Source organism: Canis lupus, chromosome 23 (assembly GCF_048164855.1).
Source record: "Canis lupus baileyi chromosome 23, mCanLup2.hap1, whole genome shotgun sequence".
Lineage (NCBI taxonomy): Eukaryota > Metazoa > Chordata > Mammalia > Carnivora > Canidae > Canis > Canis lupus.
In genome coordinates, this window is record NC_132860.1 from 9,508,004 (window position 1) to 9,529,274 (window position 21,271).

General features: G+C 47.7%; 2 protein-coding genes and 1 long non-coding RNA gene across 3 annotated transcripts in view; 1 reads left to right on the plus strand and 2 right to left on the minus strand.

The window, feature by feature from the left end:
• ZDHHC13 (zDHHC palmitoyltransferase 13) overlaps positions 1-21,271 on the minus strand; it is a 100,895-nt gene that overhangs the window by 23,622 nt on the left and 56,002 nt on the right. The gene's annotated exons all lie outside the window — the stretch shown is intronic.
• On the plus strand, positions 1,746-20,280 carry CSRP3 (cysteine and glycine rich protein 3). The gene is made up of 6 exons (XM_072793802.1): positions 1,746-1,904; positions 10,379-10,518; positions 15,261-15,429; positions 17,075-17,207; positions 18,357-18,450; positions 19,954-20,280. The coding sequence occupies exons 2-6, from the start codon at positions 10,407-10,409 to the stop codon at positions 20,028-20,030; spliced, it is 585 nt and encodes a 194-aa protein (XP_072649903.1). The 5' UTR covers positions 1,746-1,904; positions 10,379-10,406; the 3' UTR covers positions 20,031-20,280.
• On the minus strand, positions 6,031-15,229 carry LOC140614682 (uncharacterized). The gene is made up of 2 exons (XR_012015478.1): positions 6,729-15,229; positions 6,031-6,219 (listed from the first exon to the last, which is right to left on the minus strand). It is a non-coding gene; the product is annotated as an uncharacterized lncRNA (long non-coding RNA).

The window sequence follows — 21,271 nt, forward strand, 5'->3', positions numbered from 1 at the left end:
AAAATACTGTCAGTTATTAACTCTAGGAAAAAGAGTGGGATTATTGGAAGGCACTTTTACATTTTACCCTAAATACATCCTTCTTGTTTAGTCTTTCACAGTAAAAATGCATTCCAGTGTTATTTATCTAATTAAAAAATATTTTATTTAAGGTCAGAAGTATTAGACTCAACCCCAGATTTTCTGGCTCTGTAAATAATTTGCAATATCCCTTTGAACAAGTGATATCCCTTCTTTGGACCTTAATATCTATATTTATAAAATGAAAGTGGTGGGCTACACCTGTGACTTTTAAACCTTGCCCAAAGAAGTATTTTATTTGTATTTGTTTATTTACTTATCTTATTTTTAAGTAATCTCTACACCCAATGTAGGTCTCAAACTCACAACTCCAAGATCAAGAATCTCATGCTCTACAGACTAAGCCAGCCAGGCATCCCACAAAGAAGTAGTTGAGAAGCCACTTTAGGGGATTCAGGAAAAGGCTAGGTGAATGTGACCCTGAGACCACCTACTTAATTCAAGCAGTGAAGTTTCTCTTTTATCTGCTTTATTATTGATGCTCCATTTAAGATTATCTATAGAAAAAAGGTATTATTCTTCTAAAAAAAAACCCAACCCACAAATGTTTGCAAGCTCCTCTCTTAGAAAACTTCTAAAGTCCCCTCTAACTTTAACATTCTAGAGCACTTGCCCTTTACCCATTTCTATGACAAATACTTTTGCAGGTAAATGTAGATCAAGGACATCCTATATGAGGTTGTGCTGTGTCCATATTTACGAAATTACCCCAACCTTCTTTACAGTGAAATATTCAATTACTCAACCAATTGCTTTTGTGGGCATGTAATGAAAGGCTAATATGGCTGCATTTCATAGACCTCTTGGTTGGGTACTACTTACACTTAACCTCAACATTCAGGTCAACGCGGGTGGTTAAGTGTCTTTGCTGGAGAGATGGATGACCTGAATTTCGATCCAGAACCTGCCAATCTGCCTGGAACCTGGCCCGAGCAAGGTAGGTGCCTCAGTTTCCTCGGTGGCAATATGAAAAATTGGTCTATGAAATCCCGAACTTCTTGTCACCTATCACATTCTATAATTCACATGTGTCCTTGATGTTTGATCAAAGCCAAAAATATGTACATATCAGGCAAAGGGAAATTAGGCCTCCAAAGAAAACATGGTTTCAGAGAGACTTATCAAGATTTGTCATAAATATGACATGCTGCCATGTTAAATTCTTAAGTAGAAAAAGAGGATGAACATAGTAATTCAAGACTTTTCTTCATAGGATGGCGGGCCATGAAGTGCCAGGACCCTGATGATTAGCTGACCTTTCTTTCCCCAAGTTTCTTTGAAGAGATTATCTAAGTATCATTTCAGACACCCATCACTCTTATTTTTAGCTCTGAGTTCTCTTCACGGGTGTTGTGACCTGTGTCTCAGAGTTCCAGAGGGCTCCCAGATATGGCTCATGATTCATTTGCAGGTAACTTGCATTGATTTCCAGGAAGGTCAGGGGAGTAGGAGCCTGGAAAAATGATTTTAGATGTAAAAATCCCTCTTCACTCTTGTTGGTGTTTCAACCACTTGATCAGAAGTTCATGCTCCACCAATCGATCCCCAAGGCCATGGGCAATTGGCAATTAAAACAGAACCCAAGCAATATCGTTCTCTCAGGGCCTCACAGCTGGCGTAGGGGGGAACAAAACTCAGGGCTTTGGTCACAGGCTATTTTCAGCCTCTGATAGCAGTTGTGTTACTCATGTCTCATTCACCCTCTCCCCTCGGCCTCCCTCCCGCCCTGCCCTCCACAGGCCAGTGCTGGGGACGGCCTCCATGTATTTAAAGAGGATGAGAGCCCCCGTACTCAGTTGAGCCGACAGAGACCACACAGGCAGGTACGTGGAGCGAAGCAGACATTGGGGTGGGGGGGCCGGGGTAGGCGTGGGAGGTGGGCTGGCTCGGTGGCCAGTTGGGACTCTGAAGGGTCCCATTGAGGAAGGGTGTGCGTCATGTCCCAGGTGCCAGTGGCCACTCTGGTTCTGTGTGAAGAGGCTCCAGTTGTGTGCGATTCTGGTGTGGACCTAGTTGCTTAAAAAACTCTTAAGGGTGGGATTCGCATTTGTGGGTTTGAGGGAACCTCACAGAGAAACGACTAAGGGATTATGTTGGACCTAAGACTATTCCCATGTTGGAGTGTTTCCCAAAGACGTGACACCAGTCCTAGAGCCACCACATAATGACTGGATGTGTGACTTCGGCAAACTTCCTGCCCTCGGGTCTCCTCTGGGAGGCTCAGGATGGAAGCCGGGATATATATTTTTTTCCAAACTATAAAGTACGGCACAGTTACAAAGAGGTTGTTAGAGATACGCTACAGCTGAAGCCAGCTTTCCCATGCTCAAAGCACAAGGAACTGTGCTCTCCAAAAGGTGTGGGTGAAGGACGGAGATTTCTGTAGTTCGCCACACGGTCTCGCACGTGGGAAATGCTCAGTGCAATTTGCTGGTTTAAAATAGATTTCAAAAAAAATAAATAAATAAAAATAAAATAAAATAGATTTCATATCCCAAGAATGTTCAGCAACAGGCTTGCTTCTAATAATTTAAAATTGATCAAAACCCTCAAAAAGGGACCCAAAAAAGACACAGTGACACTGAAAAATCCATTAAAAGCTCTCCTCAAGGGGAGGAAAATTCTCCGCGGAGGGTGAGGGGTGATTTCCAGAGTTTCCTCTGAGTTTTAGCCCAGCATTTGAATGACAGGCATGAGTGTGATGGAGAATGAGAAGTGGTTTTAAGCACTGGTCTGAGTGGAGATGCCGCCCCAAGATCAGAGCCGCCACCTCTAATTTCTGTTGCCGTCCCTGGGCCGGTGACATCCCCGAGGAGGAGCAGCTGGGTGACAGGCCTGAGGAACTCTGCCTCTCTGCAGCACAATTCAGCGCAACTGAGTGAGCGTGTGTTGACCATCGTCTGTGCTGGGGCTGCGGTGGGATGGGGGGCGAGGCAGCACTAATGCAGGGAAGGGGGAAACAGGGAGATCCCGTGTCCTCAGTTACTTTTGGGACCTAAATCTCAATGCTGCTTACATCCAACTCATTACAAAGTACATAAAATTGCTTTACTACCCAGAGAATGTAAAGGATTCCTTCTACCAGCTTTGGTTCCAGCTTCCGTTCCTTTCTGAACAAGTCAATCATTAGAATGAGCCCAAGTATTGGCAGGGAGTGGGGGGCCGGGGGTGCAGGGGAAGGGGAGACAGACAAGGAGGCAGAGATAGGGAGCAAGAGAAGGCAAGAGCGAGCAGGATCACTCAGCCAGCAAATAGCCAAAATCCTCTTGAAAGAGGTGGAGACAGAATCTTGAAAGAACACACACTCAGAAATCCTGGGGATCTGAAGAAGGAAATACAAGGAAAGGCATCTGTCATTGAGAAGGTTCAAAACCCCACTTTGGACGTCGCTGAACTTCTCTGAGCTTCCATTCTCTGAACAATGAAATGAGGCTAAGGCCCCCGTCCCAAAGGGATCTGTTAGCATCAGATGAGATAAAATATAGGAAGTACTCTGTGAAGCCACCTAAAAGTGTACCAGTGTGGGGGGCCTTCCAGAAAAGACCCCCGGGGCCCGGCCCTGCGGCCGGCGGGAGGGTTTCCTGCTAAGTACCAGTGTGATGAAGGAAGCCCAGAGGTCAGAGTGGATAACAAGGTGCCCAGGAGTTAGAAGGTGATTAAGTTGCTTCACAGGAGGAAAGACCGAGACAGGGAATCCAACACCGAGGAAACACAACTCCCGCGGCTGGCCGACTTCCAGTGATAGGCCTGCTGCTCAGACGTCTGGGAACACGGGAGCCAGGGTTGGGCCTCAGGCCTGAAGAGAAATGTGATGGCTTCAGGGGTGAAAAGCTGTAGTTATTCGTCACAGCGAAGGCAAAGCAGGAGGGGAGCAGGGACGGTCACGAGGGCCACCGGCTGTGAAGCCTTTTCTGAGCCTCAGCGTGCACCTCGTCGTGGGAAAGGATTGAGCGTGGTTTGTGGGTTGTTTACTGCCCTTGCAGGCGCGGAGCAGTAGTCACTTATTTGACTGCCACAAAAAGTCCTGTGAGGTCACTCTTCAGAGGAAGAAGCAAAAGTCCAAGGAAGCAAAGGAATTACCCAGGGTCACATGGTAGAGCCAGGTGATAAATCGGGGTGCAACATGGTCTTCAGAAACACGTTGCAAGGGCCAAAAGAGAACCAAGTAAAACTCGGCCACACTGTAGAGATAATTTCAGAAATGGTGTGATTTAATCCGTGTATCACAGCTATAGTGCAATGGGCAGGTGTCTCTACCCTGAGTCTTAAAGGGGGATGGGGTCAATACTCGGGCTTAGTACTGTGCTGGGAATAAGCAGCCTAGGCTTCCCGGACTTTGGGAAAGGGCCTCCAGATAGATAGGGGACTTCACACATCTGTTCAGAAGTTTAGGGCAAAGCCACTGACTGACCTTGAGTATCCTACATGGAGGAGCTGAAGGACATGGTCCCCCTGGGCCATGAGGACTCTGCTCAGGTTTGCTGCTTCCCTCCTCCGTCCCCATCGCCAGCGAGGTCAGCGGGTGTTAGGCACCAGGGCTGCCAAAGCGAGGAAGCAGCTGTCCTGGGGCACAGGCTTAGGACTTTGCCTGACATGTCACCTCTGGCCCCCACCCCCGGGGGAGCTCTCTCCCTGGCCTGGCTCCCTGCTGCCTCTGCTCCTCCGTGCAGCACACGCCAAAGACTGAGAAACAGAGTTGGTTCACCGTCTGAGCCAGGAGGGCCACAGAGAAGAAGCAAGGAAAGCTTTGCTTGTTTTAAGAAAATGGATTTAAAAGCTGAAGGTAAAATAATAATAGTAATAAGGAAAGCAACAAGATTATTAGACACCCTGCCATGTATTATGCATTTGTGTATACAGTGCCTTAGCTATTATGATTATCTTATCTAACCTGGAAACAACCTTTGAAGGCAGGCCTTCTCATCTGTCCTCCTGTGCATGAGGACAGGACGCGGGGCTCAGACATTTTGAGCATTTTGCCCAAGGTCCAAAAGAGCCTGGCCTGGTTCTTTCCATAGCCCGCACTGTTCCAGGATCCCACACTATCTCTTCTACCTGGATTAAGAGAGTAGAGAAAAGGCAGTGCTTGAGAGGGGATTGCCCCCGGAAAGCATTTCTGCAAGGTGAGGCTCCAGTCACTGTTCAGACACCGACATCTGTCTCCGGGCTCAAAGGATCCTTGAAGGGCCTTCACAACGTTGCAGTCACATGGACAACCATCCCCAGCTGAGCTCAAGTCAAGAGTGAAAGGGAACTCTCCAGCCTCAAAGGAGCTCTTTGCGTGTCTAAATGGCAATGATTCTTACAGAGGCTCTTATTTTACTGAATTAAATTCAGGCTCCCTGATACTCCCGCCCATGAGTACTCTCTGTCCCATGGAGAGACAACGGGGTCAGTCAGATCCCAGTTCTCATCAACTAGGAAGTTTGGCTAATGGAGGTGCTGACTCTCCTCCCCTCCCTGGCATGTTATAAATGGGGACGTGGAATACAGACCCAGCTTCACTTGGGTCTGAATTGCGGCTCTGCCACTTACTAGCTGTGTGATCTCAGGCAAGTCGCTCAAGTCCTCTGAGTCTCAGTTTTCTCATCTGCAAAATGGAGATGACAAGCTTTGCTCTGTGGGGCTGTTGTATTACAGATGGTACGTACAAAGCAACTAACACATAGTAAACCATAAATAGATAAATAGTACCTAATCTTAATATAAGAACACAGCTTTGGAGTCAAAGACCTAAAATCCAATCTAGCCACGTGAGCGTGGGCAACATAATTTCCCCAAGACTCCATTTCCCCAAAAGTTAACAAAAGGCAATGTTTGTGATAGTGCCTACCCTCAAGGTCTGTGAAGATGGAATGAGATAAAGCTCAGTGCCTGGCCCGAGGGACTCCACATGCTTCAGCTCCGATAATAACATTATTAGATTGGTAATGACTATACCTTGCATTCCAGATATATGCTGTTATGATACAAAATCTTGGCCTTGGCCAGTGTAGACAATTCAACTCGCTGTGTAGAAGCAGGCATCTAATAGGATGACCACACGAACCAACACTGAGTTGAAAATGGCATTGTCACTAATAGTCTCTGCACAACGTCTTGACGACCTAAGGTCAAGGCCACATTCTTTAATGAGCCCTACAAAGAAGAAACTGAGTCACTAAGTGCCCATTTTATCTCCCCCCACCCACTTTTGCCCTAAGGTGTCACCTCTCAGCTCCACAGTTGATAAGCAACAAAAAAAAACAGTGAGTGCTGGCATAGGAAGATGGTGGCAAGATGCACAGCACGGTTATTCTTTTAAAAGTTCAGATCGATATGTGACAGTTCATGGTTATTGCAGATCTGATTAGCTCTCACATTTTATAATACTCAACCGTTTACAAAGTGATTTGATGTACTTGAAGTGTTACAAGCCTCCCAGCTGTAGTGGAACAGATGAGACTCTTAAGCCCATTTTAGAGACTGTTTCCTGAAGTTCAGAGAGCTTTGCCGGTTTTCCCAGATCACACAGCTCTGAGGAGGCGAGACGGAACTAGAACTCGGGCCTCCTGCATCTGATCCAGAGCTTTCCCCAGTGCTCACTATGGCACATCCCCAATATAATCGTTTCTACAGCATTACTCGTGAAGAAAATTGATACAGACCATCTCTCTTTGGGATCTGGGTATCCAGAAGTGTGGGGTCCACTCTCCTCCCAGCTGATGTTGCGGAGCTTGCAATCTAGCTCATCTTCAGGAACCCCAAACTGTCCTCCGTTTCAGTCCTGAGCCTCAACTTCATCAGTGACAACACGGCCATCTCCGGGACCGGCCCCAGGGAGTAATGCCAGGTGATGTGATGGAGATTGTGACCAGGTGGCAGATGGGGCTGAGTGACGGGCAAGCCTATATTTGGCATCCTACCTTCAATGACCTTTGCCTGTGCCAGGCAACGCCGATAAACAAATGGCCCATCCGCTGGTATCTCGCCAGCATAAACTCCCATTCTGGGCCAGGAATTCCAAAGCAATGCGGGAGGCTGAAGAGGTTATGTACGCGAGCCAGGACTTAAATGCGCTTTCAAATCACAGTGACTTAATTGGCAGATTGGTGCTACTTGAATAACCTGAAGGAAAGTGGGTAACGAACGATGACTTGCCTTTGACTAGCTCCTCAATACTGCTTTACATTCCGTCATATTTCACCCGAAGGGCAAGGTCACAAGGACAAGATAAGAACCCGTGTCTTCCAATTCAGGATGCTTTAGATCACCCTCTGCCTTTTGGGCTTTGAGCATTGGAAGAAGAAATCAGAGATGCCTTCTGTGTTTAGCCTCCGCAGCTACATCTCCAACTTTAAAAATGGGACTCAGCACCTGTTTGATAAAATGCTTATGGATTTCTATTCTGGGTTTCCAGGCCTAATATATGTATGTCGGATATTTTATGATCACTTAAAAAATAACCTGTGCTAGGATCCATTACTTTGTGAAGAAGGTGTTATCTGTAATCTTATCCTCACTTTGAAAAGTATCATGTGTAGGCAATTGCTGAATGCACACACACACACACACACACACACACACACACAATCCTCCCCAGGGCCGTCTCTATCTACCATTAACTTGCAGGACATGCCAATGAGGTCTCCGCCAAAGACTTGAGATAAGAAATTTGACCTAGGCTTGTTTTCATTGAAAATTTCCATCTCATTAATTTCACAAGTGTCACTGTCTTATTCCCAGGTATATATTACATTTCTCATCTATTTTATATTATATTAAAATCCAGGATCCAAACGAACATGAACAAAATAATGTGATTCTACCCTTTTCCAGAGAATGTATCATCTTTAATCAAAGAAGGGTGAATCTTAGAAAAAGAAAATTAGCTAAGAAAATACTCCCAAATGTTTACTTCTTTTGCCTTAATTGTTCATAAATGAGGGGGTTGGTCAATCTTGAAAATCTGTTCCAACTGTAGAGACCTAAAAATTTTAATGGAATCAAAAATAAACAATTTGGGCTCTGTTAGGAGATAGTAAGATATTCCTTTCTGTATGATCTTTTCTCTGCCTGGAATGTCCTTCCCCTGTTTATCTCTCTGGTATACTCCTATTCACCATGCAAAAACCCTATTTGGATGTGACATCTGTAACCCTGCAACAGCTCACTGCTTTCACCTCCAGTCTAAATGTGGGTAGCCATACTCTCCTTTGAGTTTCCATGATACTCATAAAGCTGGTCTTTGCTACAGAGTATTCTGGTTCCTGCCTCTTCCTCATTAGAATGTGGACTTCTCATTCTAGGTCACATAAATTACTTATTGTTATAAGTTTTCCTCCCCTTGATCTGTCACCAAGTCCTTAGTACAGTGACTGACACATGATAGGTAGGTAGTAAATGTATGGTAAATGAATGATGTAGCCTTGTTCCCAAGGCTTTCATTTCAAAATCCACTATATTTCCCTCTATACTAAACAACCTGAACCATAGAAATAGAAGGACTAAATGTTTCCTTTATAAAAAAAGTTAAAATTGTATTTTCTAAAATTTTATTGAAAAAGAAGAGCCTGCTTCTTTGAGAGGAAGGATAAGATGTTCCTGGCTAATCTCACACTGTTTTTGTAAAGGGGAAAGCTCTTCACAGGAACATTTAGGTAGGGATGTTCCCTTTGGTCTTGGTATCAGGTTCAGTGGTCTGTTTGCTATTTACCTTCTGTTTCTTAGCAAAACCTGTCTTTGTTATGAGGCTGGAAGCACAATCCAGACCAGTTGACCCAGAAGGGCTTAATGTTAATCGCCAACTATTATAAGAAGGTGACTGGCTTCCCAGAAGGGAAAGAGAAGGTCAGAAGCAGCCACTTGGAATGGCCTGACAGTGGTTGGTGTCAATGACAAGATGACATACCAGGCTTCTTAGAAACCAAAGGATCTCAGAGAAAATTTGGCCCTCTGGGGCGGGCAGGATTTCAGGAATTTCACGGAGTATCGATGGCTGATTTTAGTTCTGCTCTGGGAAAACGGACAACTGGATTCATACGCACAGACGCAGAAAGAAAGGGAAAGTTGTTTTTTGATGGCCCTGCTTGTCTGGTATCTCTTTCACAAATGTTCTGGTGAGGAGACAACGATGGCAATGGCGTGGCGCTGTGACTATCAGCCGCTGTTTGCAGTGGAATGTCCTGGAAGGGTGTGGGAGGGCACGCAGCCTCATCACCTGGCTCCTGTGATCACACCTGGCACTGTGCACTCCGCCAAGTACCTTCCTGCACGTCGTGTCAGTTAGTCCTCTATACAACACTGTGGGGCGGCAAGGGAAAGAATGACTCTCTTCATAGTACAGGCGGGAAGAGAGACGTAGGAGAAGCCCTGCAGCTCATCTCACTGCGCACGGCAAGGGGCGGTAGCCCTGAAGGCAGAAGGCAGGTTTCCAGACTACTCAGCTACTGTAGGTCCATGATAGCTTATTGCTTGGGTCTAAGGAATTGGAGGAATAAATCTGAATAGGAGATTTTATATATCATAGATTTTTATCAGCAAGATTGACTAAGGTTTCGCGACCCAAAGGGTGGTCCCCAACTAGTAGCTTCAGCATTGCCCGGAAACTGTTAGAAATGCAGAATTTCCTGTCTCTTCCACATCTACCAAACCAGCATCTGCATAGCAGCAAGAACTGATGTGATTTGAGAAGCACTGAGCTAGATAAAAAGATATGCCGTTTTCACAGATTATTTCCACTTCTGATGGAATGTTTAAAACCTTAGATACAAAAAATTATATTTAATATTTGCATATAATTTTATATACGGAAAATTAGCTCATCTCTTCCTTCCGAGAACTTTGTGAGGTACACAGGGACAGGTGTTACTGAAATTTAACAGAAGAGGAAACTGAGTCCTACATTGTGAAGTGACTTGCTCAGAGCCATCTGAGTGTGCGAGCCTATTCAATGATGGTGCTTGCAGTAACTATTTGCTGAATGAATGGATGAATGAATGAATGAATGAATGAACTATCAAATGCACTGGCACTGGATCCTGGTGTGTTTTTTTTTTTAATTTATTCATGAGAGACACAGAAAGAAAGAGAGAGACAGAGACACAGGCAGAGGGAGGAGACACAGGCTTCATGCAGAGAGCCCCATGCAGGACTCGAACCGGGGTCTCCAGGATCACTCCCTGGGCTGAAAGTGGTGCTAAACCGCTGAACCACCCGGGCTGCCCCTGGATTCCGGTCTTAAGACCACAGTATTACTAGGCATTGGTTCACTCCTGAAGTTGCCTACATTTAGGGTATTTGTTTTATATCCTGTTAGACTTGACCTTGGTCAGAAGGTCTTCAAGATGCCAAACTGGGGCGGAGGAGCGAAATGTGGCGCCTGTGAAAAGACAGTCTACCACGCAGAAGAAATCCAGTGCAATGGAAGGAGTTTCCACAAGACCTGCTTCCACTGCAGTGAGTTGGGTGAACACCATGAGAGCCCCGCAGCATCCAGGGGGCATTTTCAAGTTCACATTTAGCTGCAGATACTGTATATCGGTGGTCCTCGGGGTCTGGTCCTGGGACCAGCAGCACCAGCATCACCTGGGAACTTAGAAATAGCACTTTGGGGGTGCCTGGGTGGCTCAGTCAGTTAAGCATCTGACTCTTGATCTCAGCTCAGGTCTTGATTTCAGGATCATGAGTTCAAGCCCCACATTGGGCTTGGGGCTTGGGGCCTACTTTAAAAAAAACTAGAAATAACACTTCGGGGTCCCACATGAAAGGATGGTATTCTCCTGAGTAACCCTCTAGCCAACCACATGCTCAGCTCAAAGGCCATTTCCCCGCCACTCAAAGTCACAACAAGCTGACCTGCGGCTGCCATCGTGGTGAAAACCTTGACCCAGTGGCAACATTTACAAAGCGTGACTTGGCAGAGAAAGGAAGCCATCGCTTATCTGGAGCCAGGATGGATTTGGCTCTATGGTGTTCCCACTGGCCAATGTTACCGAAGCCAGCTGAGACTGGTCTTTTCAAAAGAACCTGTGTCAGGCGAGGGGCAATGGATGCCAATTCTGTAACAGCTGAAAAGGGAAGAGTTTGGGGCCTGGGCACCAGTAGCCTGATGAAGGGAATCTTTACCACCACTTGCTGGACATAGATGCACAAACATTGAAACTGGGGGGGAATACAAACCTTGGGGTCCACCTGGAAGCCTAGCTTTGTCTGACCCATGACTTTGGACAAATCATTTCTCATTTCTAAGCACCTGCAGCAGGGCCAGCAGTAGAACTTGTACCTTCAGACCCTCAGTCCAGTCCTTTCAACATGACTTCATTCTAGAGTTTCCCATGGCCAGTCCAGTTCTAGGAGAGCAGTCTCTTTTTTTGGCCACTTACCTTCCCTGTTTTGCTCCAGTAAATGTGGCTTAAGGGCTAGCTTTGCTGGACATTTGGCAGCCCTGCTCCCCATACCACCCTCATGATTTTGCCCAGTGGCTACAAGGCATCGCATCGCCCCAGTTTCAAACAGAACTTCAAGGATTGGACTCCATCTGTTAAAGCATGGAGGCACTTTGTCCTTAAGCCACCAGAAATAGTAACGGTTTACCTGCTGCAGGAGTTTCCATGATCTCTTACCTTCCATGGTAAACAGAATTCTCACCGAACAGCAGGAGGAAGCATGGCTCTGAGTGACTGGGTTGGCAATTTACTAAAGCCTTGGGTTCTAATTACGGGTAATTTTTTTTTAAGGGGAGGCAGAGGGAGAGACTGAATCCTAAGCTGGGCATGGAGCTTGATGTGGGGCTCAATCCTACAACCCTGAGATCATGCCCTGAGCCGAAATCAGGGGTTGGATACTTAATCAACTAAGCTAGCCTGATGCCCCAATGGGTAATTACTTTAAGTCCTCATACACATCCAATCAGGTTCATCATTATTATTACAATTATCTAGAAGCATTGCTCAAGGGTCCCTTCTGTAACCTTCTGGCTTTTGTCTCAAAACAGCTAATGCTCTTTAAAAAGACTAGGCATGAGGAATAACGGAAAAACCACTGGAATTAAAGTACAAATGACTAGGTTTGAATCTAGACCCTGCCATGTAATAATGGTGTGACCTTGGGCAAGTGATTTCACCATCATGAGCCTCCATTATCCCATCTGTAAACTGGAAATGACAGTAGCCACCACACAGCTGGTCACAAGATGAAAACTGGGGTTCTGGATCAGGCCTCTAATTCTCCTCTGATCAACTTTATTATTATTTTTTAATAATAAATTTATTTTTTATTGGTGTTCAATTTGCCAACATACAGAATAACACCCAGTGCTCATCCCATCAAGTGCCCCCCTCTGATCAACTTTAATATCTGAGAACAGGATGTGGCAGGGAAGCTCTCCATGGTCAGGGGTGTCTCGTTTTCCCCAGGTAGCAGGAAGATGCCCTGTTCAACGGAGCCATGGTAGAAAGGATATGAGCATTTGCTGGTACATCTCTTTTAACACTTTCATATTTTCCTTAGAACTTGTGGGTGGGATGAGGATCTGAGCAGTACACATTTCTGTGGCAGGGAACAGAAGGATCATGGAGAGGAGCATGCTTTTCTTTCTTATCACCCCAGGACCTGCCTGTCTACAGGCCAACCAGTAGTTGTCCTAAATGGGCTTTAGGAAGGCACAGCCTACCTTAGTTTGTCCCTGGCCAGTGTTCCCAAACTTGTAGACAAATCTTAATCCTCCTTACCAGTGCTGTCCAAAAGAAATATAATGTAAGCCACATATATAAATTTAACTTTTCTACTTGGCATATTTTTAGAAAGGTTATGTAATGAGCACTGGGTGTTATATAAGACTGATGAATCACTGACCTCTACCTCTGAAACCAATAATATATTATAGGATAATTAACTGAATTTGAATTTAAAATAAATAAATAAATGCCAAAAAGAGAACGGTATAAAGAAATTATCCACATCACATACACTACGGAGGTGGCCAGCACACTGCTACCACGCTTGTGTATGAAAGCTGGTCAGGAGCCAGGGGGTGGCTATAGAAAGGGCCCAGGCAGGATAGGGCATGCACAGTCCCAGAGCAATGGACTGGAGCAGGGGTCAGGGGACCTGAGGCCAGTCATGGCTCTGCAACTTACTGCTGTAGAATCCTGGACAAGTCACTGACCATCCATCATTCCCATGTGCATGCATGCATTCAACTACTTACTCATTCCTTCATTCAACAAACGTTTACAGAGGACTAACTCTGGGCCAGGCCCCATGCTATGTTCTGAGGATATTAAAATACAAGTGTTGCCCTCAAGGAACCCAGAGTCTAGAATATCAATGAACATTTGAGATGTTTTTCTGGAAGCAAAAGTAACAAGAAAGGTGGAGATAGGTGTATACGTTACATGCTCAAATGTAAGGCATTTTTCTCTCAAAAGTATTCCTCACAAAAAGGGTTTGGCTTGTGTTTAAAGCCTTATGAAGTATCTCATGCTAGAGGACAATCTCTGAATTTTTTTTTTACAGAGAATTTTTTTTAACACATACAATGCTGACATAATTGTTTAATGAATTTCCATACACTCCCTTCCCCATCCGCACAACCACCAACCCCTCATCCACAACCTTGTCTTCCCCCCACTATCATATTCAATTACTTTATGTTTTTAGATAAAATACTATTTCAGGAAGGCATATTACCCTGCAACAACTTCAATGCTAGATTGCTTATAAAGATCACCTGAACTGGTTAAAAACAAAAAAGGAAGCAAATAAACTGAGTGCACGCGCATTACTCGTTTTTGGGGCCACGACCTCACTGTTATAAGCAGTGAGTACCGCCATAAACAACTTTTGAGGATCCCTGCTAAAAAGCAATTTAGCAAATTATTAAGTTATGGAAATCCTTCATATTTTAAAAAATATTTTATTTGTTTATTTTGAGGGAAAGCACATGAGCAAGGATAGGGGCAGAGGGAGAGAGAGTATCTCAAGCGGACTGCATGCCAAGCATGGAGCCCAATCCAGGGCTCAATCCCACCTGAGATCATGACCTGAGCCGAAATCGATAGTCAAGGAGTTTAACCGACTGAACCATGCAGGAGCCCCCCCACTATGTATTTTTTAAAGCTGCCCAAATGTTATGCTAACAGGAGCTTCTGGTAGAGATACAAAATCCAGGTGACAGCCTCCTGCTCAGGTACAAACAGGGCCGACCCTCAAAGAGACAGATAGAAGTGAGGAGCAGGACAGCTGAGTCCGCTGCCTCAAAAAGACACCAGTGATAGGGAGATGCTGACGGTGAAGATGCAGATGAAGGACTTGGATACACGCATTTCCTGAATTTGTGTCAGGTTAGAAAAAGGAAACTCTCCAAATCAATATATTATTGATCTATATTATTAAATTAAATAATATAAGTGTTAAATACACTTTCATTTACATCTGTAAAAGTTTATTGTACTGAATGATGGTCAGTGACTTGTCCACGATTCTACTAAAAAAAAAAAACCCAAACAACAAAAAACAACCCTTTCCTTTATATCTTCTTTTTGGAAAATGGAGGCTTGTCTTATATACTTGATATAATGGGGGACACTTTCTATTGGGTAGTATACAGTGACTGGGGGGCTTAAGCCAATATAAGCCTAAGGTCAACGAGACAGGTCCACCCCTTCACCACCTCCCGCTTCCAGAACTGGACCAAAGTAGCCTCAGTGGTAACTGTCTTCTTGCGGGTCGTAGTGCTCTTCGGAGGCCACGGTGAGTAGAGAAACTGCTCGGCCCTGATTCTGATATGATTAAGGATAAATAAACTCATCCCCAGCCCCAGCACCTTATCCCCTACACAGCCCCACACGCGCGGACACACACTCTCCTGATGTCACCGGGGCCGCTCAGGGATGCAGGTTGTTCGGATTCGGGGCCAATATTCTTAGCCGGTTCTCATCCTGGCCTCCCGCTCTTTCTAGCCGGGCTCCACAGAGCACATTATGTCCCTTTTCTGCTCCCCGGTTTCCTCACCCATGAAATCAGGGGTGCCGTGGAATCACGGCTCAGGGTGCTCTGGCCAGGAATCGAACCTGTGCTCTTGGCCAACGGCCCCTCCTGGGTCTCCTGGCCCTGAGCATGGGTGGCATCAAGGCTGCAGGGAAGGGGGAGGGACCGTGGCCCCAGCCCCCTGACCCCCCGGCCCCCTTCCTTGGCAGTGGCCTGCAGGAAGGCTCTGGACAGCACCACGGTTGCCGCGCACGAGTCGGAGATCTACTGTAAGGTGTGCTACGGGCGCAGGTACGGCCCCAAGGGGATCGGGTACGGCCAAGGCGCCGGCTGCCTCAGCACGGACACAGGCGAGCATCTGGGCCTCCAGTTCCAACAGTGAGTCACTCCCCGCTCCTCCCGCCCCTAGAGCCCCGGCTATCAGGACAGGTCATCCCGTCCCCATAGCAACGTTTTCTGGAAGTGGGAGAACGGACTCCACTGTTCCTTGCCAACAATGCGGCCGCGCAGTCTGACCAAGGTCGAACAATGTGCCATCTCTCGGGAGACTCTCTTCAAATGACCCCCCTTTCTAAAGGGCAATTACTTTCAGGCCACGGCTCTTGGTTTGCATGTCAAGAGAAGACCCAGAAAGTACAGATTTTCCCATTGTTGACCTCTGCTAAACTGCACGGAGTCCCTTTCCTTCCCCTTTGAGCGTTTCTGTGTAAATCACGCAACCGTGGCAGGGAAGCGACGGCCGTTCTCTGTGGGCTGGTCACGCAAGGAGTCCTCCCTCAGGCTGTAAGAGGACGGATGTCCCCATCACCGGGGACAGGGCTGCGGGAGGCCGGGGTCGGGAGTAAGCAATCAATGCCACTCCCGAGCTGCCTGCCACGCCGCGGGCCCCGCCTTGTGGAGGGAAGCGGGCCAGGCCCTGCCACCTCCCGGGCCGACGTGGTCACGCGGACCTCCAGGCCGGCCCTGAGCTCACAGGCCGCAGCTGCTGTGTGGCCAGCTGGGATCCGGGCTCAGCTCTGCGGTGGGGCTGCCACCTGCCACGGTGGCCCAGGGAAGGCCTCCCCCAGGGAGCCGCAGTTAGGCCAGCCGAGGCGTCACCTGGCCCCTTGCAGAGAGAGCGGCCCATGGCCGGCGCTGGGCAAATAGTGCACGGAGGTACGATTAGCCATTTGGATTCTTCTCGTTACTCCATCCCAACCAGACACTGTTTAGCGAAGAAGGATGAAAGCAATCGTGTTCTCAGCCACGCATTACCCAGAGCCACGCATTACCCAGGGCCTTCTGGTGATGCCGCCCAGAGAGGAACAAGAGTCCACAGACCTGGGTTTCGTCCCAGCTCCACCACTTAGGACCTTGGGCAGTTGCCCGACCTTGGGCAGTTACCCCTCAACCCTTGCTCCCCTCCACCCAGCCCTGCCTATCTTAGAGGTGATGATGTGATGCCAGTGATAAGCATGCACGGAAACACCAAAAGGTATGGAGGTAATGGGGTGCTTTCCTGACCTCTATCGTGGACGTAGCTCACAGGGGGACAGGTGACCTCTCCGTGCAGGATGACAACCTGAACTGTGACAAGGAATGCATCAGTTTATTGGACTGTGGCTTTTTTACCATCAAGATCCCATCTTGCACTATATCTTCACAACTCACCCCATGAAGCAGACCAGTGAGCTTCAAGATGGTACAGAAAAATCTAAACACCAGCAGCAATAATAACACGACAACAACACAAGCTAACACACACGGAACACTTGCTGAATGCTTTAGGACAGAAAGGAAAGGTTTAAGCCAATTAGGGATAGGTTTGCCAACCCTTACTACGTGCCAGGTGACGGTCAGACTTCTAAGTGCTTTACTCACGTCCCCTCATCAACCCTGTTGAGGAAGGCACCATGATTAGCCCCATTTTCCAGATGAGGAGTCTGAAGCACAGAGAAGTTAAGTAACTCGCTCCAGGTCACACAGCTAAGTACTCTTTGCCAGCAAGGTCTGTAGGTTTCATTCATTGGTCTGTTCCCACCAGGTCCCCAAAGCCTGCACGCTCAGCCACCACCAGCAACCCTTCCAAGTTCACTGCGAAGTTTGGAGAGTCGGAGAAGTGCCCCCGATGCGGAAAGTCAGTCTATGCCGCCGAGAAGGTGATGGGAGGCGGTAAGGTAAGGACTGCTGTGCGGGCCAGATGGGACTTGCTCATCTGCACAGGATCAGTCGGGAGGAATGAGAGAGGAAATGAGGAAGTGTGGGCAGGTGGGAGCCAGGCCCTTGATTCTCCTTTGCTCCCAGGAGCCACATTAGAGCCACCCATCCTCGTCCACTTTCCTGGGCTGTGACTGTCACTCTGCAGAGCCCTTGGAAACTAGAACTGGTACAATTCGATGCAACAAGTCTTAGTCCGCTAGGGGGAAGGTACCCAGCTGGGAGCTCTGGAGATACAAAGGTCCATAATCCTTCCAGAAAGGTATCAGCCCTGTGAGCCCATCACCACTGCATAGCTCGATCTGTAGCTGGCATCACCACTGATGGACAGAGCAGACACCTCACAGCAGGGAGAAGCATCCTTGCTCACAAGGCTTGGCAATCGGGGGGAGTCATCCAGTGCCGGAGACAGCACGGCACACTTGCTCTACAAGCTCTGGTTCCAGGGTACTCACCAAAGGGTTTGGGCCCAACGAAGGAAAAGAAAAACCTGATTATGCCCCAGTGGAGTGGGGGCGGGTGGAAATAAGGGTCATGGAGAGTGTCGGACTTCCAATATGACGGCGGCCGCCACCCGAGACCAGCTACTTGAAGGTGGATGAGAACCCCTAGGCCTGCCTGGTGGACCTGCAGGTGCGCAGAAGAGGCCATCTTCTGATGACCCAAGCCTCACAACTCTCCTCTGTGAGAAGGACACACAGTTCAAGCAAAGCTGAATTACCTGGCTAATCGCCCTCTTTCTTTACTTCTTCTCTTAACTTTATATCCAATGTAAATGAATGTATTCACTGCCCCGCATCTGAGTTCCTTTCTATTTATTCCTTGATCTTCTAGAAGGGGGAAGCCCTTTTCTATCTAGTCCATTCTGAAGGAATACATTTGGTGATTACTTTGATAAATTCATTTTTAGGGGTTCTGAGAATTGGGGGCCGAATCCGTAGCATCTCATTTTCTCCAAACCCCTGGAAAACTTACTCTGGGGTCAATTAGATATGTGCATGGGTAAGACACTGGCACTCCTGTATACGCGGCTGGTGAGATTTAACATGGAAACAGACTATGCTGCCGGCGGCCCTAAGGTAACTCTCCTGCTCTCCTGCGCCCCCCAGCCTTGGCACAAGACCTGTTTCCGCTGCGCCATCTGCGGGAAGAGTCTAGAGTCCACGAACGTCACTGACAAAGATGGGGAACTTTACTGCAAAGGTGAGTGGTTCTGGGGACCCTCTTGAGAGGTCTTCCCCAGGAGGAGCCTTGGAGGGTAAGCTGTGTCCAGCCAAGAGGCTTGTGTTTGCCAGGAGGCATGACTGCCCGGCCTGAGCACAGTTCGGGCTCTCAGGATGGAAAGAAAAACTGCCAAAGGGAAAGAATTCTCCCCAACCCAGCTCTGGCCCTCTCTGTTGGAGCATGTGGGGTGGGGGGACTGGATGCTTGCAGATGCTCAGTGGCTCAGGGCAGCTGGGCACCCTGGGCGGAGAGAGGGTGAGGAGGAAGCAGTGTCCTGCACCAGTCCTGGAAGAGGTCACAAGCCTTGATAAACAGCATCACGTCGCCTTCTGGAAGCCCAAATACCCTCTGTCTGCCTGAGTGGTAGGGGTGACTGGGGGAGGACGACCTCTCTTTGGTTTACCAAGACATATCTATATCCTTGCTCCCATCCCTCCTCTCTCCCTCCTTCCATCCCGACATTTCTGTCTCTCATGCTACATATCACTTAGTGATCGCAGGGACACAACTGAGTAACAGGTTTTCCTTCTGGTCCTCACAGCTCTACCCCCAGATGCCTCCACAACCCCCTGTCTTGTGGAGAAGCAGTAGAGCTTAGCTCCTTTCTGATGTTACAAAAAGGAAGGGATGCATTAGGGCCAAGATCACTGTCCTCAACCTGAGAGCATCTCCTGGGCCTATAGTTTCTCATTGGGGTCCTCCCACCTTTCCACGCAATGATGGTGTCTCCAGGCCTCCACGTGTGTGTGTTGGTATGGAGTGAGAAGAGGGATGGGAAGGGGGAAACGCCAAAGCTGTGCCCACGGTGAGACAGAATGTGAATAAGCACATGACCCAACAGGAGGTGCATCCTCCCGACAGTGGAGGAGACAGGGTCCTCAGCATTCACAGGGCCAACACCCCTAAACTGTCGCTGCAGCCAGCAGAGAGATCAACATGAAGACAAGTAACTAATGCCAAGGGGGGAAAGCTCCGCAGTACACAGTGCCCTAGCACACGAAGGGGCAAGTGACCAACTTGGGGTATTAGGGAAGTCTTCTTAGAAGACAAGCCTTGTCTGGGTCTGGAAGGGTGACTGCGGGCTTTGGTGGGGGACATTCCGGGAACGGGGAGCAGTGCGTGCCACGGCACCAAAGCCAGGCCATCGTGGTTCATTCCAGGGACTGAGAGTAGCTCCACATGCCCGGAGTGTCGGGGAAGGAGGCAGAGAGGCAGCAGGGGACGAGGCTGGGCAGGCACGCAGGGGCCAGATGATGCTGACTCAAACAAGAAAATGCCTGTGAACACTTACTGCTAAGTGGCCAGAAGTATGAACAATTCTTATCAGCAGATCCCAAGTCAATGAAGTTCAATATACTTAAAAGTTAACTTAGGAGTACATTTATCGCAAGGATGCCTCCCACGGGTGTCCAGAGGCAAGGAAGTGCAATCACCGTCTAACCAACCCATTCTCTCTCCCCCTTCCCCCCCTCTCGTTCACAGTTTGCTACGCCAAAAATTTTGGCCCTACAGGTATTGGGTTTGGAGGCCTAACACAACAAGTGGAGAAGAAAGAGTGAAGACCGTGCCACACTTCCACCAGCCTCAAGCATTGGCCACGTCATCCTGCCAGACGGAAACCCTTGCCCGAACATCCTCTCGTGGGGCGGTCGGGCACTATTTCTCTTCAGAAGTGCTCATAGTCTTTACCCAAAGTTAGAAAAACGCTTTTGGAAGAAAAGTATTAAAAGTTCAGCCTGTAACAAATGCGTCAGGATTTTTGATCCCTGGGGCGGAAGAGGCATTTAATAAATAAATGTTTTAGCGGCACCTGGTGCATCTCCAGATCTTTTCTTTAGAGGGAATTTTTTAAAAACTAGAGAGATGTTTCGAGAAACTCACTGCAGAGGAGGTGGTGGATCTTGGTGTGGCCTGGGGGAGGCAGGGGAAAGCAGGCTCCCAGGACCTGTCCGCTGAGCTTCCTTCTCGTTACTAACGGGGAAGGAAACGGGGTTCTGGAGGAAGCAGACAACAGGAGAGCAAATTCTGGAAGGAAAATCAAAACTAATGAAACTGCTGAAGACTCAGTCCTTTTGTCCTATGAGGGGCTTTGCAATCTTCACACATTTCATGAAAACCCAGAAACGGCAACAAAATGCGGAGTTTGCTTCTGTGCTGGGAACAACGGGAGGATGATTTTCTTTTATTCTGGGAAAATTCCCTAGGGTTTAGCAATTTTCTTAAAACCTCTCCTACGTCAAATTGCCAGCCTCACCGATGAAATGCAGCCAATTAAGGGTGTCTCGCTGCCTCCTCAGCAAGTTCTCAGCAGCCCAGGCGTGCGGATTTTCTTGGGGCTCCGCTTTTAACAACCGCCGCATCTCTCCCGCCCCCACGCAATCCTGAATTATTGGAGGCGATGAAAGCAAGCGACTCTCGAGACCAAACCCCGGGCTCTTCTATGCTCCGCGTCTCAAAAAGGGTTTCTTTAAAACGAGCGCTTATTCGGGGTTGCTTACACGTGCTGTCAGGGACAAGGCCCCACACTGCCTTTATTATGTTTATCTACTAGTTTTTTGATGCTCAAAATGCAATTACATTTTATCATTTTTTCAACTTGATGGGCATTAGTAGAATGGCTCAGAGGAAAACAAAGAGCTTCAGAGGTTGTGGCCTGTTCCACTTTCCAAGAGACAACGGAGAAGTGTGCTTTATTTGTCCGGGGACCACTGCCGGAGTAATTGAGCCACAGAGCTCCACCAAAATGACCTGAGGGTCGAAATACTGTACATCTTGCATTCCCTGGGGAAGGTGGCATAGG